This window comes from Ceratotherium simum, chromosome 10 (assembly GCF_057802395.1).
Source record: "Ceratotherium simum simum isolate JZ-2026a chromosome 10, ASM5780239v1, whole genome shotgun sequence".
NCBI lineage: Eukaryota > Metazoa > Chordata > Mammalia > Perissodactyla > Rhinocerotidae > Ceratotherium > Ceratotherium simum.
Genome location: NC_141909.1, coordinates 13,001,822 through 13,016,364, shown reverse-complemented (window position 1 = coordinate 13,016,364; position 14,543 = coordinate 13,001,822). Strand labels below are relative to the sequence as shown.

The following is a 14,543-nucleotide window of genomic DNA, read 5'->3' as shown; positions in this document are numbered from 1 at the left end:
TTCCAAAGTGACAGAAACCAGCTCTGCTCTTAAAACAACCTGTGGTCAGTCCATATTGTGGAGGTAGGAAGAAGTGGATTGGCTTTTCCCCAAACTCTGTTGCTGCCGTCGCACCCATAGCCCATCCACTACTTTGGCTTCAGTGTAGAAGAAAACGGGAGGACAACACAGGAAGAAAACGGACAGTGGCAGAGCTGTTCCCTGTAAAAACTGACATTTGCTCAGAAGTCAAAGAGAATGATTTGTCTAAAACAAAAGCTATTCCACCCACTCCTGTAAACCCTAAGTTTAGTCACTAACGACACACCCTGACAATGTTTTCTTCCTTGTCTTAAGAAGCAGTTATGAACCAAACATTCAAGAGTTTCCAGAAGGACTGCTGTCGGCTTTATGCATACTCTGTGTCTTGAGTTTATCTCTGAGCAGGCAAAACAATTGAAAGCCAAAGACTATGGCCAATAGCATCTTATTTTGAGGATGAGTTATCAGAAAAATATTGTGTTGATTGTTGGGTCATATAAACAGAATGGTTTGGAATAGGAAGACTTAGCACAATCCTTTGAGGCCAGAATACATACTTTTTAATTTAAAGAGCTGTCATGATTTGTTTCCACTACTTCAAAGATATCTAACTCCCTGGGACCATCATCTCATTCTCTGTGTCACAAAACTATTATAAAGCATTATAGAATAAGGAGGCCCAAGAAATGGAATGCCAGCTGACCTCACAAACACAACCCTGGCCAATTCGTTAGTATCATAACACAGTGAAAGAGTTCTCTGGACTAGGATATAGGGAAGGAAGTGTGTACTACAGACTTGGTTTGAAAAATGAGAAAAGGTGTCTGTGACACCGGTTGGGTTCCCACACGTACTGCTGAGCTTGGCCCCCGGCTCTCACTCCACCTCACTGAGACTACACAGTTTCAGACATCACACTTTATCCTGCTTTCAACTGTGGAAGGTTTACCTAGGAAGATAAATTCCTTCACTAAAAAGAATTTATAAGGTCATAGGATGTGAGCAATTTTGGATTAACATGAAACAATGTTTCTCTTCCAGAACCACATGAGGAGACCAAATTAGGGTGAGCTGCTGTTCTTTGAGTACAAAAAAAGCTCAAAACCAGAAAAGCTGTGAAGGAAAATACAGGTGGGAGCATGAGGGCTTTCTTCATACCATCTTTACACAAGGAGGTGATATATATGTCCCAATGTCACCCAAGATAAATGTAACCAGAGAAAGAAATTATTAAATAAATAGTAATTAGGTTTACAACCTGATCATATTACCCCATGACTTTGTGGGGAAGAAACCAATTAACTAACTTTAACTACAGTTTGTGTATTTAATAAAAATGTTTATAAGACCATGTACTCTGACACTATAAATGCTGTTAAACTGAAAACAAACATATGTTTGGTTCCATATTAGACAATAGGAGGAAAAGAACAAGTTTTAGGGTAGATACAGCACATCCCCAACAATAAAGATGTTCAGTACTAAATGTACAAACAACATAAGGGCCAAGAATACACAAAATATTCTGAAAACCTAAATCCATATCACCCCTACCATATGTAAAGTGCCCCTCCATTATATTCCAGAATGAAACATCGCTTATTTTTGTACTAAAACAACTTTCCTGTCGCTCATTTCCTGTTTGGTTATGTCTCAGGTCACAGTGGAAAACAAAAGCCGGGGAAACAGGATGAATGAAGCAGAAAGGGGAGTTGACCAGAGAGAAGCCGGCCATTAAATTACATCTTCAACCACCTTCTGCCTGCCCCCATTGTTCTAGCCCTTTCTCTGCAGTCTTACTTAACTGTGGCCTGATCTCCCTCTGGACCCTTTCTTATACCTTTTTTCCCTAGTACTGACCTCTCTACCTCTTCATCCCCTGACTAAACTCCCCTCCTTGCACAGCTCTGTGCCTCCAGCCTCCTCTCCCACTCCCCCTCCCACTCTCTACTTCAATTTCAGATTCTGCAACAATGGAATCTCTTCCTTCCAAAGATAGGATGACCAGTTATCAGTCAACTTCCCTGCTTTCTTAACAGGCACAAATGATCCCCACCTCAGATATACTGTAGGGGGTTATAAAGAGCCAAAACCACACTCATGCTTGGGGCCCTGGATTGTGAAGGGGCTGAGAGCCAGGCACAGTAGGTGCCTGGGCCCCTCACACTGCACAGGACTGAGTAAGCCAACAAGACACCTGCCCCCTACAAGTGTGATGGCAGTATGCTGAGTGAATGACAATATATCTTAATTTGCTTTATTCTTTTTCTTTTTCCCTTTGAAGATTTGAAAAATTATCTTATGTCTTTTTCTAAAATATTTTTATTTATGAATAAAAATGTTTTTAAAATACTTGAGAGCTTGGGGAAGAAAACAACAGTTAAGCCCCTTATAATGCTACATTTTTCAGGCTTTGGCCATGATCCACAGTAAGAATTAGGTTTACATCACAACCCAATACAGACACACACACATACACACACACCATATATATATATATATTTTTAAATAATACCTATCATTATTAAGGGCAATGTACTTTAATATTCTCTATTCAATTCTATTCCGTTTATTTTTTTTAAAAATCAAGGTCACGTAATGTTGAGCTAAAGAAGCCTGACACAAAGAGTACATACTGTATGATTCCACTTATAGGAAGGTCTAGAACAGTCAAAACTAATCTACAATGAGGTAGAGGTAAAAATAATAGGGGTATCAGCTAGGAGTGGGGTACAAGGCAGTCTGCTGGAAATGTTCTATATATTGATCTGGGTGGTGGTTATGTGCTGAATAAATGTGAAATCCATCAAGCTCTACAATTAGTGCTAGGCATTTTACTCTATGTAAGTTCTACTTCAATAAAAAAAGAATAAAAAACTAAAACAAAACCAAAAGTAAGTAAAAATGGGGGTTAAAACCAATTAAATTGATTTTACCAACTAAAATAGCTTTAGCTAACTTGGTTGTTACCCACAGTTTGAAAATAGCTCTAAAAAAGTTACATACACATTTTTAAAATATATTATATATATATATACGTTTGTGTTTTTTTTAATCTCCCTAGTCTTAGGATCAAGGAATACAGAATTATGCTGGCCAGGCAGTGGTAGGCAGCGAGAGAAGAAAGGAGGGCACAACTCCTATTTGTCTTCACAGGAAAAAGTAGATTTCTAATTAATCAACATTAGGCTCAAATTATATGAGTCTTCTCCTAGATATCCATTATGTTCACCCAGTAAGTGTAGAAAGTTACTTTCTAAATTCTCCATTGCACTGCATATATTATCTGCTTCTATAAACAAAACAGGTTCAAACATTTTGCTTTGAGAAATTATGAACCCCCAAATATCCAGAAACAAAAAAGCAAATCTCGATGCATAATATGATACACAGAAGTTCATAACACAAAAATGCAAACACACAAGCCAAAACTCTCCCCAGACTAGGAGGAAGTTACAACGGTGGCACTAAAATTAGCTTTAATAGGCAGGTGCTAAAAAGATACTGTGGTAATAGTCAAATCCTGAAGAAAAACAATACTCTAAAGTCCTAGCCAGGGAGGGAGATTTATATTTTAGAACAGCCATGTTGTCTTCAAGTAAAGGTCGATGCTGAATGCTAGTCTATTTATAATCGTATATAGATAAACCATGTTTTCTATTACAGTCTTTAAGATGTGGGTGTGTGAAGTCTCTATTTCACTGCATTCGCAAAAAAAAAAAAAAAAAAAAGAACAGAAAGGCAATAACAGAGTAAGAATATAAAGGGCCAGGGAAGACAAAGATATTTCTCTCATTTAAAAAAGAATCATTCATAGAGGCACACAAGGAGACAAGTACAAGGATATTCATTGTCACATTGTTTGTAATAGAAAAAATTGGAAATAATAGAACAGCTAAAATAAAATGCTTACACAATGCAATAAAAGGGATGAACTAGATATATATACACCAACTTGGATGGATCTCAAAAACAAAGATGAATTAAAAAACAAAACCAAGTGCAGAACAATACATTAGCATTTATATAATATTTTTAAACATACAAAATAACACCATATATATCATTATGATGGATCTACTAGTAAAGGTACAAAAATTAAGTAGAAGGAATCTCAGAAAACTCATAATAGTGGTTGTCTCTGGTTGAGGTTGCAGGTCAGTAACGTATTTCACCTCATTTCATATTCAGGTCAGAAAATAGAGAGCAATAACTACAACATCATTATAATGATTTACTACAACATAATTGTTCATCATTTCAACACATTCCATCCTGGACAAATTCATGAAATGAGAAATATTTCAGTATCATTCCATGAAGAGCAGAAGATTTAAGATGATATTACCTTGGCAAGTTCAGGCAGATAGCTATCTAAACCGGAACCAGAACCTTCCAATTTGCTTTGTTCATCATCTAAAACAGCAAAACAGATACCTTAGTCACTCATAATTGAACGTATTTTATTTAAAACTGGAGGGGGAAGGTCGTTTCTCTTACGTGCCCCCCAGATGCAGTGGTTTTCAACTCTGGATGCCCATTAGAAACACTTTGGAGGTTTTAAAAGTTACTGATACTCAGGCCCAGTGGTGAGAGCTAACATTTAATAGCTGATATAGCATGGATGCTGTCTAATTAGAACTGATACTAGCTATGAACATCAGCCCACATGGCCACACTCATCAGACCCACTAAAAGTCAGGCCTGCCCAGTTGCCACCCCATGCCAACTAAATCAGAATCTCTGGTGGGACAAAGGAAAGAGTATTTTTTAAAAAGTTTCCAGGTACTTCTAAGGCACAGCTAGAGTTCAGAATTACCTGTTTAAGGTCTTGAAATAAAACATGAATTGTCAAGAACACAGCGAGATTTTTCCCACCAATTTAATCTGAGGCTTCGGCCCATCCTAAATTTGTCTTGAAAATTCCAAAGGATATGATTAATGATAACAATAGCAACTATAAATAATATTTTAAGTGCTGACTCTATGCCAGGTCCTTGAAATACATTATCTTATTTAATCTTCCCATCGACCAGCAAGTTCCATCTTTATTCCCAATTTACAGGTGAGTAAACCGAGGCTCAGAAAATGTAAGTAGCTTGCCCAAGGTCTCACAGCTGAAAAATGGAATTGCTTCAACTCGGTCTTCTTCTCCGCCCCCAAAGCTGTGGTTCTTCCCATTACACGACTTCCTTACAAAAATGTCAGGGTAGTAAATTTTAATGTGATAGAATCTTTGCTGACAGGCTATCTGTAAAGAGCTCACATCTGCCCCACCTCTCATGTACCTGTGCAACATACATATCTACTTCCTATACTCCCTGGCAAAATTAAAGACACCCACAGAGTATGCGTGTACCTGGAGAAAGCTAGGTCTACTTACCTTCATGAGAGTCTCCATTTCGCTTTTCTTGCATTGCAGCTTCAAAGTTGAGTTGGAGAATCTTGTTTAGAGTTGTGATCCATTCTTCCATTTCCACTTCACTGTCTGCTGCCAAAAGATAACTACTTTTGTCTTGCATCTTGAGCTCAAAAGCAAAACGCCTGACTTTGTTGTTCTGAAATGGAAAAAGAGTAAAGAGACACATTTTAAAAGAACTGGAACGCCTTTAAGAAAAACTCTCTTTATTATTTGCTGATGGGTGCTATCTCCTTGGCATTTTGGGCCACGCTATTTAAAAAATGCAAGCCCCTCCCCCATATAGCCCCATCATTATCCACCTTCCCTACTTTATTTTCTCCATAGCTTTATTTTCCCATCTGACACATTACATATTTTATGTATTTATCTTACTTGTTGTCTGTCCCCTCAAATGGAAGGGAAGCTCCTCAGGGCAGAGATTTCTTCTGTTCAGTGCTACATCCCCATTTCTAGAACACTGTCTGGCACATAATAGGCTCTTGAAATAATATTTGTTGAATGAATGAAATTTCATTGAAAATTTTCAATTCCTCTAGCTATTTTTTTAATGAAGTTGTGTGATATCACATTTTAAAAAGAAAACCATTATCTAGCAACATGTTTGACTTTCTTGTCTGGAACTTTCTCATCATTTATGAGTTCCAAAAGGTATGTGGACACCATGTCTACAGCCTTCCCTCATGTCTCAGGTTTTTATGCCTGTGATAGGGTATCTGCCTGACAGTACAAAAACAGTAGTCCATGTGCATTAAATGATGGAGGATGAACGTGCCCTAGACCAGGGTTTCTCAACCTCGGCACTACTGACATTTGGGGCTAATAACCGTTGTGGATGCTGTTCTGCGCTTTGTAGCATGTTTAGCAGCATCCCTGGCCTTACCCAATAGATGACAGTAGTACACCCCTAGCTGTAAAGATCAGAACATGTCTCCAGATACTACCAAACGTCCTCTGGTAAGCAAATTCACCCCCAGGACATTATATCACAAGCTGCCGCCAACCTATGTAGGGGAGAGCTCTGCTCTCCCCCCTTAAAATGCTAGCTGGTTAGCTGCAGTCCCTGAGAGGGCTCCTCAGGGTAGGTCTCAGGGTCAGGGCAACCCTCCCAAGGCAACTCTTTGTTCTTCGAAGGGCAGTTCTCAGAAACAGGAGGGAGAATGCCACTCCCGGGAAAGCCACACAAACTACTGTGCACAGACCTGCCGCTGTGGGCTCCGAAATTGCCGCCTTCGACCTCACTTAAACTTCACTTCAAAGCAGGAATCAGAGGTGTCAAGAGGCTGGATATGAAATGAGTTTTCTCTCTCCCACACTCCTCATATACTCACAATTGTGAAAATAAAAAGTTAAAAGTGGGGGAAACATTCAGCCTTGAATCTAAGTTAGTCCTCTTTCTAAGCCTGAGTTTCCTTATCTGCAACATAAGTGTAATCAACTTCAAGGTTCTAAAATACTTTTAGGCCTTAAGAGTCTAAACTGGATTTCTCTCAGGTCTATTTAAAAATTTTAGCTTAGGCATGTCTTTGAATCCACAGCATTAATCAACTCTTTTTTTTTTTAACAATGTCCAAAAGCAATAAAAAAAAAAAAAAAACCCAAAATTTTTGGTGCTTAGCTTACAAACAGACTTGAAAAAAACAAATTATTTTAAATTTTTGAAGCCTTAGATATAATTCATTAAGTGTTAAACATCATCAGCCACATCTGCAAAAAAAATATGAAGGAAAAGACATCCATTAAAGTCAGAACCTTAGATTCTGAAACGCATTCCAGAGACAAAATGATAGCAGGGATGCTGTACTTATGAATCATCCTCACACTGTGCCGAAGACAGGCAACAAAACCCTTACAAAACAAAAGTAATTACTTCCCACTTTCAAAATGAGGTTGTCAAATGTATTTAGTTTTGCTTTAAACTTTTTTTTAAGGTCAATGCCAGAAAATTCAACTAAAAAGTAACTTAAAAGGTCTCTCAACTTAAGAATACAAATGAAACTCCTACTTCGGAATCCCACACAAGAAGTTAACTCACTGTCATTGATAATTCTCTCTGGTACTTTTTACTTTACACTGTGAATAATACTTTGATATAATTTGGTTCCTATCGCGGCAGCTTACAGCTGAGGTTGGGTTACTAGCTGAGAGACATCCATGTGTCTATTGGCTGTTGATGCAACAATAATTTTCAGTGAACGTTACATCATGCTATAGTCCTGATCTAGGACCCAAATACACCTTCATGTATTCCATCATTTTTTTTTTTTTTTGGTCCTGCACAGTACTTTTTTTTTTTTTTAATTAGTTACCAATAATTAAAACTCTCCAGATTTAACTAACTTTTGAATTTTTGGCTTTCTGGAAAAACCAGATGATCTGGCAATCCTGAGCTGGTAGTTCCACCCACAGCATCAGCTACAGCTGAGAAGCAGCTGACCACTTTAAATAGGACCACCTGTGCTCCAGTTTGTCACAGTCCCCAGTATTCCCTATCGCTTTACACTCAGGCCTCTTCTTTCACTTATTTTACCTGCTTGGTCCCTGCAGACATCTGAGTTTGAACCCCTAACTTCCAGTTCTGGTCATGATGAATTTAACAGGGTCTGGACTTACTCTTTCATCATAATTACAAGAAAATTGGACAAAATAGATGAAACAACTGTTTTTAGATATCTGACAAAAGGTGAGGCAGGCCTGTGATCCCTGATATAAATGAGGTGAGCCCTACCATCACCTCAGCTTTCTGCCTGGAGGCAATATCTGGATGGTGGCACAGGAAGAGGAACCCAGAGCCCTGCAGGCTCACTGAGTTGAAGAGCAACTCCTGACCAGAGTTCAGGAAGACCAGGGTGGCCTGAACATGCAGGACAGAGTTTCCAGAATGAAAACTCAGAGATAAAAAAAGATCCAAACGTAGCAAAAATTCAGTCACACATTCATTATATGTATATTTTTTATGTGTAAATCATGCCTTAACAAAAAAGTTTACCAAAAAAATCAAATCAAGACACAATAAACTAAATTCAGGTCACCAGAGATAAAAAGAAGATCAAGAAGAATAAGGAATAACATCAGACTCTAAAACACTAGCATCTAAAAGATAACAAAATGTCTTCAAATTCTACAGTAAATTTCACCTTGGATTTCTACATCCAGCCAAACTATCAACCAAGTATAAATGCCAAAAGAAAGATATTTGCAGATATGCTCTCAAAAAATTAACATCTTACACCTGGTTTCTCAGGAAGCTCCTAGAGAACGTGCTTCTCCAAAATAATAAATTAAAATGAGAAAGAAGACACAGGATCCTGGAAATAGAATCCGACACAGGGAGGAAGGAAAAGGGAATTTCCAACATGGTGGCTATGCAGAGGCTGAGAAAGCAATTAGTCCAGATTAGAGCAGGAAGCAGGGTTGAGGGGCTAAAATCCCATCTACTTATCAAATAATGTCCACGATTGATGAATAAAGAGCAGCAATCACTCCTAATCTAGCAATATGGAGGCAAATCCTAGAAAAAATAGTGAAAAGAATTTAAAATGATCATTTCAGGGGAGTGGGTGAGGTGGGGGTGACACAGGCAGGAATGTGCCTGTAGTGCTGTCTTTCCACAGTCTGACTCTTTAACGAGATGAATGTATTACTTGGAAGAAAAAGCAATTCAATTTTAAGTAAACATGTGAATACGTGGGGGTCAAACCAGAGAGCTGTGTGTCTAACCTTAATCACATTGGCCGCACAGAACAACCTATCTTATAGAACTGAGCTTCGGGACGATGACATCAGCCAACACTGAATCATTTTAAGGGAGAATTCTCTGATAACGGTGACTCTATCTATTGTGAGGAGTTGCTGGGGAGATTTTCATTAATCACACAGTGCCCTCTGTATGAGGGCCCCCAAGAGAAATGTCTGAATGATCTTCATTCTGAAATTACTTGGGCAGCTTCTGACTAATTGGATTGTCTGTATCCATGTGCACTGTGTAACTGAACGAGTTTCCAAGCTAGAAAGCGTGGAGCTGTTTCTCACCCACCCAAAGCAGGTGTTAGGTCTTTAAAACATATGCTTTTTTCTTAGCTTAATTCCACTTCATCTCCTCCCTACCCTGACTCCTTGTTCACTTTTCTGCTTTAAAATCCGCTTCAAATTTACGCTATCCTGTGTTTTATGTATCCTTGTAAGTTGCTGCTTTAGATCTTCTTGGAAAATGGCAAGGGAGTAGGTGAATGGGTGGGTGGATAGATGGACAGACAGACAGACGGGGAAACTAGCAACTTGTTTTCAAAGACAATTCTGTAAAGTATGGAAAGACACACACCTAACTGGTAACAGCAGCTCTTTGGGAAAGGGAGTGATGGGGGTCAACATTGACTTCCACATTATCTGTATTGTCTGATTTTTTATAATATGTATACATGCATGTATTATGTATAATTAAAAATAATTTTAAAGAATAACTCTACAACTGCAGTAGCACTATGATAACAAAAATACCTAATATTGGCTGAAAGCTTACTATGTACCAGTACTAGTCTAAGCTCTTCACATGTATTAATTACTCCTCTCAGTAAACATATTCAGTACTATCATTATTCCTATTTATCAAATGAGGAAACTGAGGCACAGAGAGGTTAAAAAATATCTCCAAGTTACACAGCTGGTAAGCAGTAAAGCAGGGATTTCAACTCAGTCTGGATCTTAAACTCAATCTCTTGACCAATATACTACTCTGCCACTGGTACTATGATGGTGGTGGTAAAAGTCATCACCGAGATGCTAAGAATTGTTCTACATATTTCCAAGTTAACTCATCCAACGCTTTCATTTATCCTATTAACGAAACATTATCATTATCTGAATTTTGCAAACGAAGAAACTTCAGGTAATAGCTGGTCCAAGGTCACATAGCTAAAAAGTGGCTACATCAGGTTTTAAAAACAAGAACTCATGTGCCAGAGCACTCATGCCTACTATGACATAATTCTGCCTCTATGTTATACCTGCCATCTTCTAAAATGATGAAATATAAGGCTTTACTCATTTTAAAGTCAGCTATTATATTTCTACCACAGATAATGCCATTTTTTGAAGTATTTGCTTAAATTGGCTAATTCACAGATGGTACTTTTACAAATAAGAAAACTTGATGATAAAATTCTTTTCATATTTACCTGAACCACACCCATACAGGAATCCAGAAATATCGATCCTTTTGGTTCTTTCGAGATCTTTTCATCTTTATAAAAATTCAAATTGTAGGATCCATCACCAAGTTGAATCAGGTGGAAAAACCGTCTTTTAAAGGACTGAGAGAAAAATACACAGCTGTTGTTTCAAAATGAAAAGTCACAATCTCTAACTCATAACTAAGCACATATTTAAAAACCATTTCAGTTCTCTCCAGAACAAATCTAATTCCAGCCAATGCCCCAGGTAACTGGGTGAGTTAAGACTCTCCATCACATCTAATAATTTCACTGCATTTCAATTCTGAGGAGGTGGTTCACTTAACATCCATGGGTCATTTTTCTTACCCACAGAATTTGAGATTTTACGTAACCACCCAAAAGCAGTGCAGTGAGTTCCAGTTTGGGATGCAGCACAGAGGATGGAAACTTTCTCAAATCCCCAGTTTCTTGCTCACACAGAGTAGGAACTGTTCTCTGCCTTGTGACACTGAATGATTTTCCAGTTTCAGGATTACAACAGTCAGCATTTCCCCGATTTGATTTTTATCTCCTTGTCCATCCTACCTCCCTTCCATTGTTTCTTTTCTCTGTATTATTAACTCTGGTCTTTCTCTAGTCATACTTCTCTTGTGAGTGGCTTTTTACACTAGTTTTACCTTTTTCTTTGCAACCCTCTCCCAGTGTAACCATTTTCTTTTTAGTCCTCAATTTTTGCTTTACTTGACTTTGTTGCAGTAGACCTCCACAAAAGTTCTTAGGTTTAGCTCCTCAGTGATGTTCTGTGAGGTACCAAGTATCATTTTTGTAGTTAATACAGAGAAGAAAGACTGTGTCAGCAATTGTGTCTTCACACCAGCCCAGTGATGATCTCTCAACGTTGGTGGTCAGAGGGTGACGAGGGGATATGGGTGGAAGGGTTTGTGCTAATGGGAGGTGACGACCACGGAGGCATCTTACTACCCAGACAATGTCACTTTTGTCAGGAACAACAGCACACCCATTCATCTTCAGCATTATTTCTAAGACCTATAGCAAAAAGGGTTTAATCAGAGGGGAAAGTAGGGTGATGGGCCTCCTTACCCTCATGGTCACACTTATTGCACTGTTCATGTTGCCTTTGTATAGCCAGCCATGCTTGGTGATGCCACCCTTCTGAGAGCCAAGGGAGGCAGCATCCTATGAGAGAAGGAAAACACCACAATCAATCTCCCAATATTACCTATGTTACCTGCTGTGAGTCTTGTCAATGGGAAAACCATTCAATTGGTGCCAGGTTGCCCCTTGCCCCTTGCCCCTTTACTGGAGTAACCATCTGACACTAACACCTACAAGTTACTTTAGAGTCCACTTAGTAGTAAAAGAGAGGGACAAGCCTAAATTTCTGAAAACCCTAATCCATTAAAAGACAAAGCTAGTTCCAGTCCAAATTTTTATTTTTAAGTGTTTAATGAGCCACAGAAAGTACATACCATACTTGACCACTCAAGTAGTAAGGTCTCGTCTGGTTTCATGAAAAATGTTTTCAAATTACACTCCCCTATAGCTGAAGGACAAAAGCAAATTCCTGGAACACTTCCCAGAGGCTTAGTTCAGGGAAAGGTGAATAAAAAAAGGAAGGAAATGTGAGGCAATAGAGAAAGGAGAGATAAAGTGATGGGGCAACAGAAAAGAAGGCAAGAGAGGCAAGAACACAACAGGCATGAAGCACAGAAGGAAAGTTAGACATGTGAAGGGAAGCAGCTAGAAAAGTAAAGAAACGTCCTTCTTCAAGTTCTGACCCCAAGCTCTGAGATCTGGGTTTAAGGAAGTGGGCACAGAGCTGCCAGCTGCTGCTAAAAATATAGGTATATATTAGGCACAAATTTGTAATATAATAAACAGACATATTAAATATATACACACACAAATACACGATCTGGCAAGTCTTCCACCACACCCTGACCCAGACCCCTTCCATCCTCTCTAAGATTGCTCCCTTGTGACTCCTTTGCCCCTCTAAGGCTGTGCCCGATATACACTTCAGCAGGTACTGTGGGAAGAGAGGGCCACACAGTATCAGGTTACCCAGTTCACACCTCCTAAGACTAGTCTCTGATTATGATCTTTATTTTTGTAATCAAGGAGACAACTGCAGAAAGACCCATCTTATGCTTTGTTTTAGACCATCTCAATATTAACATTGGTGGTTTTATTGTTGTTATTATTAGCAATAATAATAGGGTTTTACAGTTTATTGTGTGCCCTTACGTGCATTCTTTCAATTGATCCTCTTCTTACTATTAACCAGCACCAAGTTTTTAATATCTTGTTTTTCATCTTGAATGACCATATAACTCTTCCCAGAATTATTTTAAAGGGGGTTTCTAAAATAATTTGCTCTCATGGACATTGTTAACATTCTTAAGTGACTAATGTTATGTCTTAGCTGACAACTAAAAAAAAAAAGGAAAAAACCTCTCAACTCACAGCAAGATATCCATATTGAGTTGGGGATAGTGAGAAATGCAGACATGAGTCTGCAAATTTGAGCACTAAATTTTTTATTAGGTTTCCCTTGCTCAGTGGACATAGCCACCTTAATGCCCTGCTCTCTTAGTGTACTTCTTTAGCCATAATCATTTCTCCAATAGTAGGGGAAGCGAGCTTGTTAAAATCAGAGCTTCTGGCTACTACATACTTCACTCAAAGCACTCACTAAAGAAACAGCCATTTAAAATCTACTGGCTGCCAGTTTGTTTTAAGATATCCTGTTGAAAACAATCTAAATTTAAGGTCTAAGTAATCTTGATATCTTTTAACAATGCAGCCATTTCTTATCCAGGCCTTTGAAAATGATCTCAGAACAAATAAACAGGACCAGAACATGCAATGCTAAGCAGTGAAGTTGAAACAGAGATCTTATTTCAATCAATCAAATAATACATTTAAAAAAAATTCTTCCCCTGTTTCAAAAAGCATTCCAATTCCTGTTTTGGCTAAATGTTGGTAATTTTCTAATTAATCTTCTAAGTCTGTAAAATAAATCAATTTTTAAATCTGCAATTGATCATCCTACCTCGTCTTTGTCGACTTCCTCATCAACTTCATAGACATGAACTGGAAGTTTATCCAACTTGGCCACTTTGCTTTAAAAAGAAGAAAGAAACTTGTTTTATGAGTACCTAATCCATGAAGAGAGAATGCATTTCTTCCCCCATCAGAAGAGCCAGCATATGGGCCGGCCCTGTGGCTTAGCAGTTAGGTGCGCGTGCTCCGCTACTGGCGGCCCGGGTTCGGATCCCGGGCGCGCACCGACGCACCGCTTGTCCGGCCATGCTGAGGCCACGTCCCACATACAGCAACTAGAAGGATGTGCAACTATGACATACAACTATCTACTGGGGCTTTGGGGGAAAAAAAAAAAAGGAGGAGGATTGGCAATAGATGTTAGCTCAGAGCTGGTCTTCCTCAGCAAAAAGAGGAGGATTAGCATGGATGTTAGCTCAGGGCTGACCTTCCTCATTAAAAAAAAAGAAGAGCCAGCATACAACAAATCCAAAGCTGGTCGACTTGGATAAAGAATAAAAACAATGCTATTTCTTTCCAAAGTAGGTGATCCAAGAGTTAGACAGTTCCCAAAAGCTCTGTAGAAAAGATGGCAGAGCTTGTCGGGAGTTAGATAGGTATATTAAAAATGGGAAAGTGGATTAACAAATAAAGATTTGGTAGATTAACTTTTAATATGAAGTTTATGAAATAAAATGGAGAATCGGGTCACTGCATTTAAAGTGACTGGGAACCATAATCTTAGATGATGGCATTACTGACAAAAACATGACAATAACAATAGTGGCCAGCATTTATTAAACAGTTATTATGAGCTAGGCACTGTGCTGTGTACTTCACATATGTTATCTCCTTTAGTCCTTTAG

General features: G+C 38.6%; 1 protein-coding gene across 7 annotated transcripts in view; it reads right to left on the bottom strand.

Moving 5' to 3' along the window:
• The window catches only part of DOCK9 (dedicator of cytokinesis 9), a 283,377-nt gene that overhangs the window by 115,517 nt on the left and 153,317 nt on the right, over window positions 1-14,543 (bottom strand). For all 7 annotated transcript variants that reach the window (XM_004423131.3, XM_087435895.1, XM_087435897.1 and 4 more), the window contains exons 5-9: window positions 13,688-13,757; window positions 11,713-11,808; window positions 10,615-10,749; window positions 5,405-5,579; window positions 4,370-4,437 (exon numbers count right to left, since the gene is read on the bottom strand). In XM_004423131.3, coding sequence (XP_004423188.1) covers window positions 4,370-4,437; window positions 5,405-5,579; window positions 10,615-10,749; window positions 11,713-11,808; window positions 13,688-13,757 — 544 coding nt within the window. The remainder of the gene's footprint in view (window positions 1-4,369; window positions 4,438-5,404; window positions 5,580-10,614; window positions 10,750-11,712; window positions 11,809-13,687; window positions 13,758-14,543) is intronic.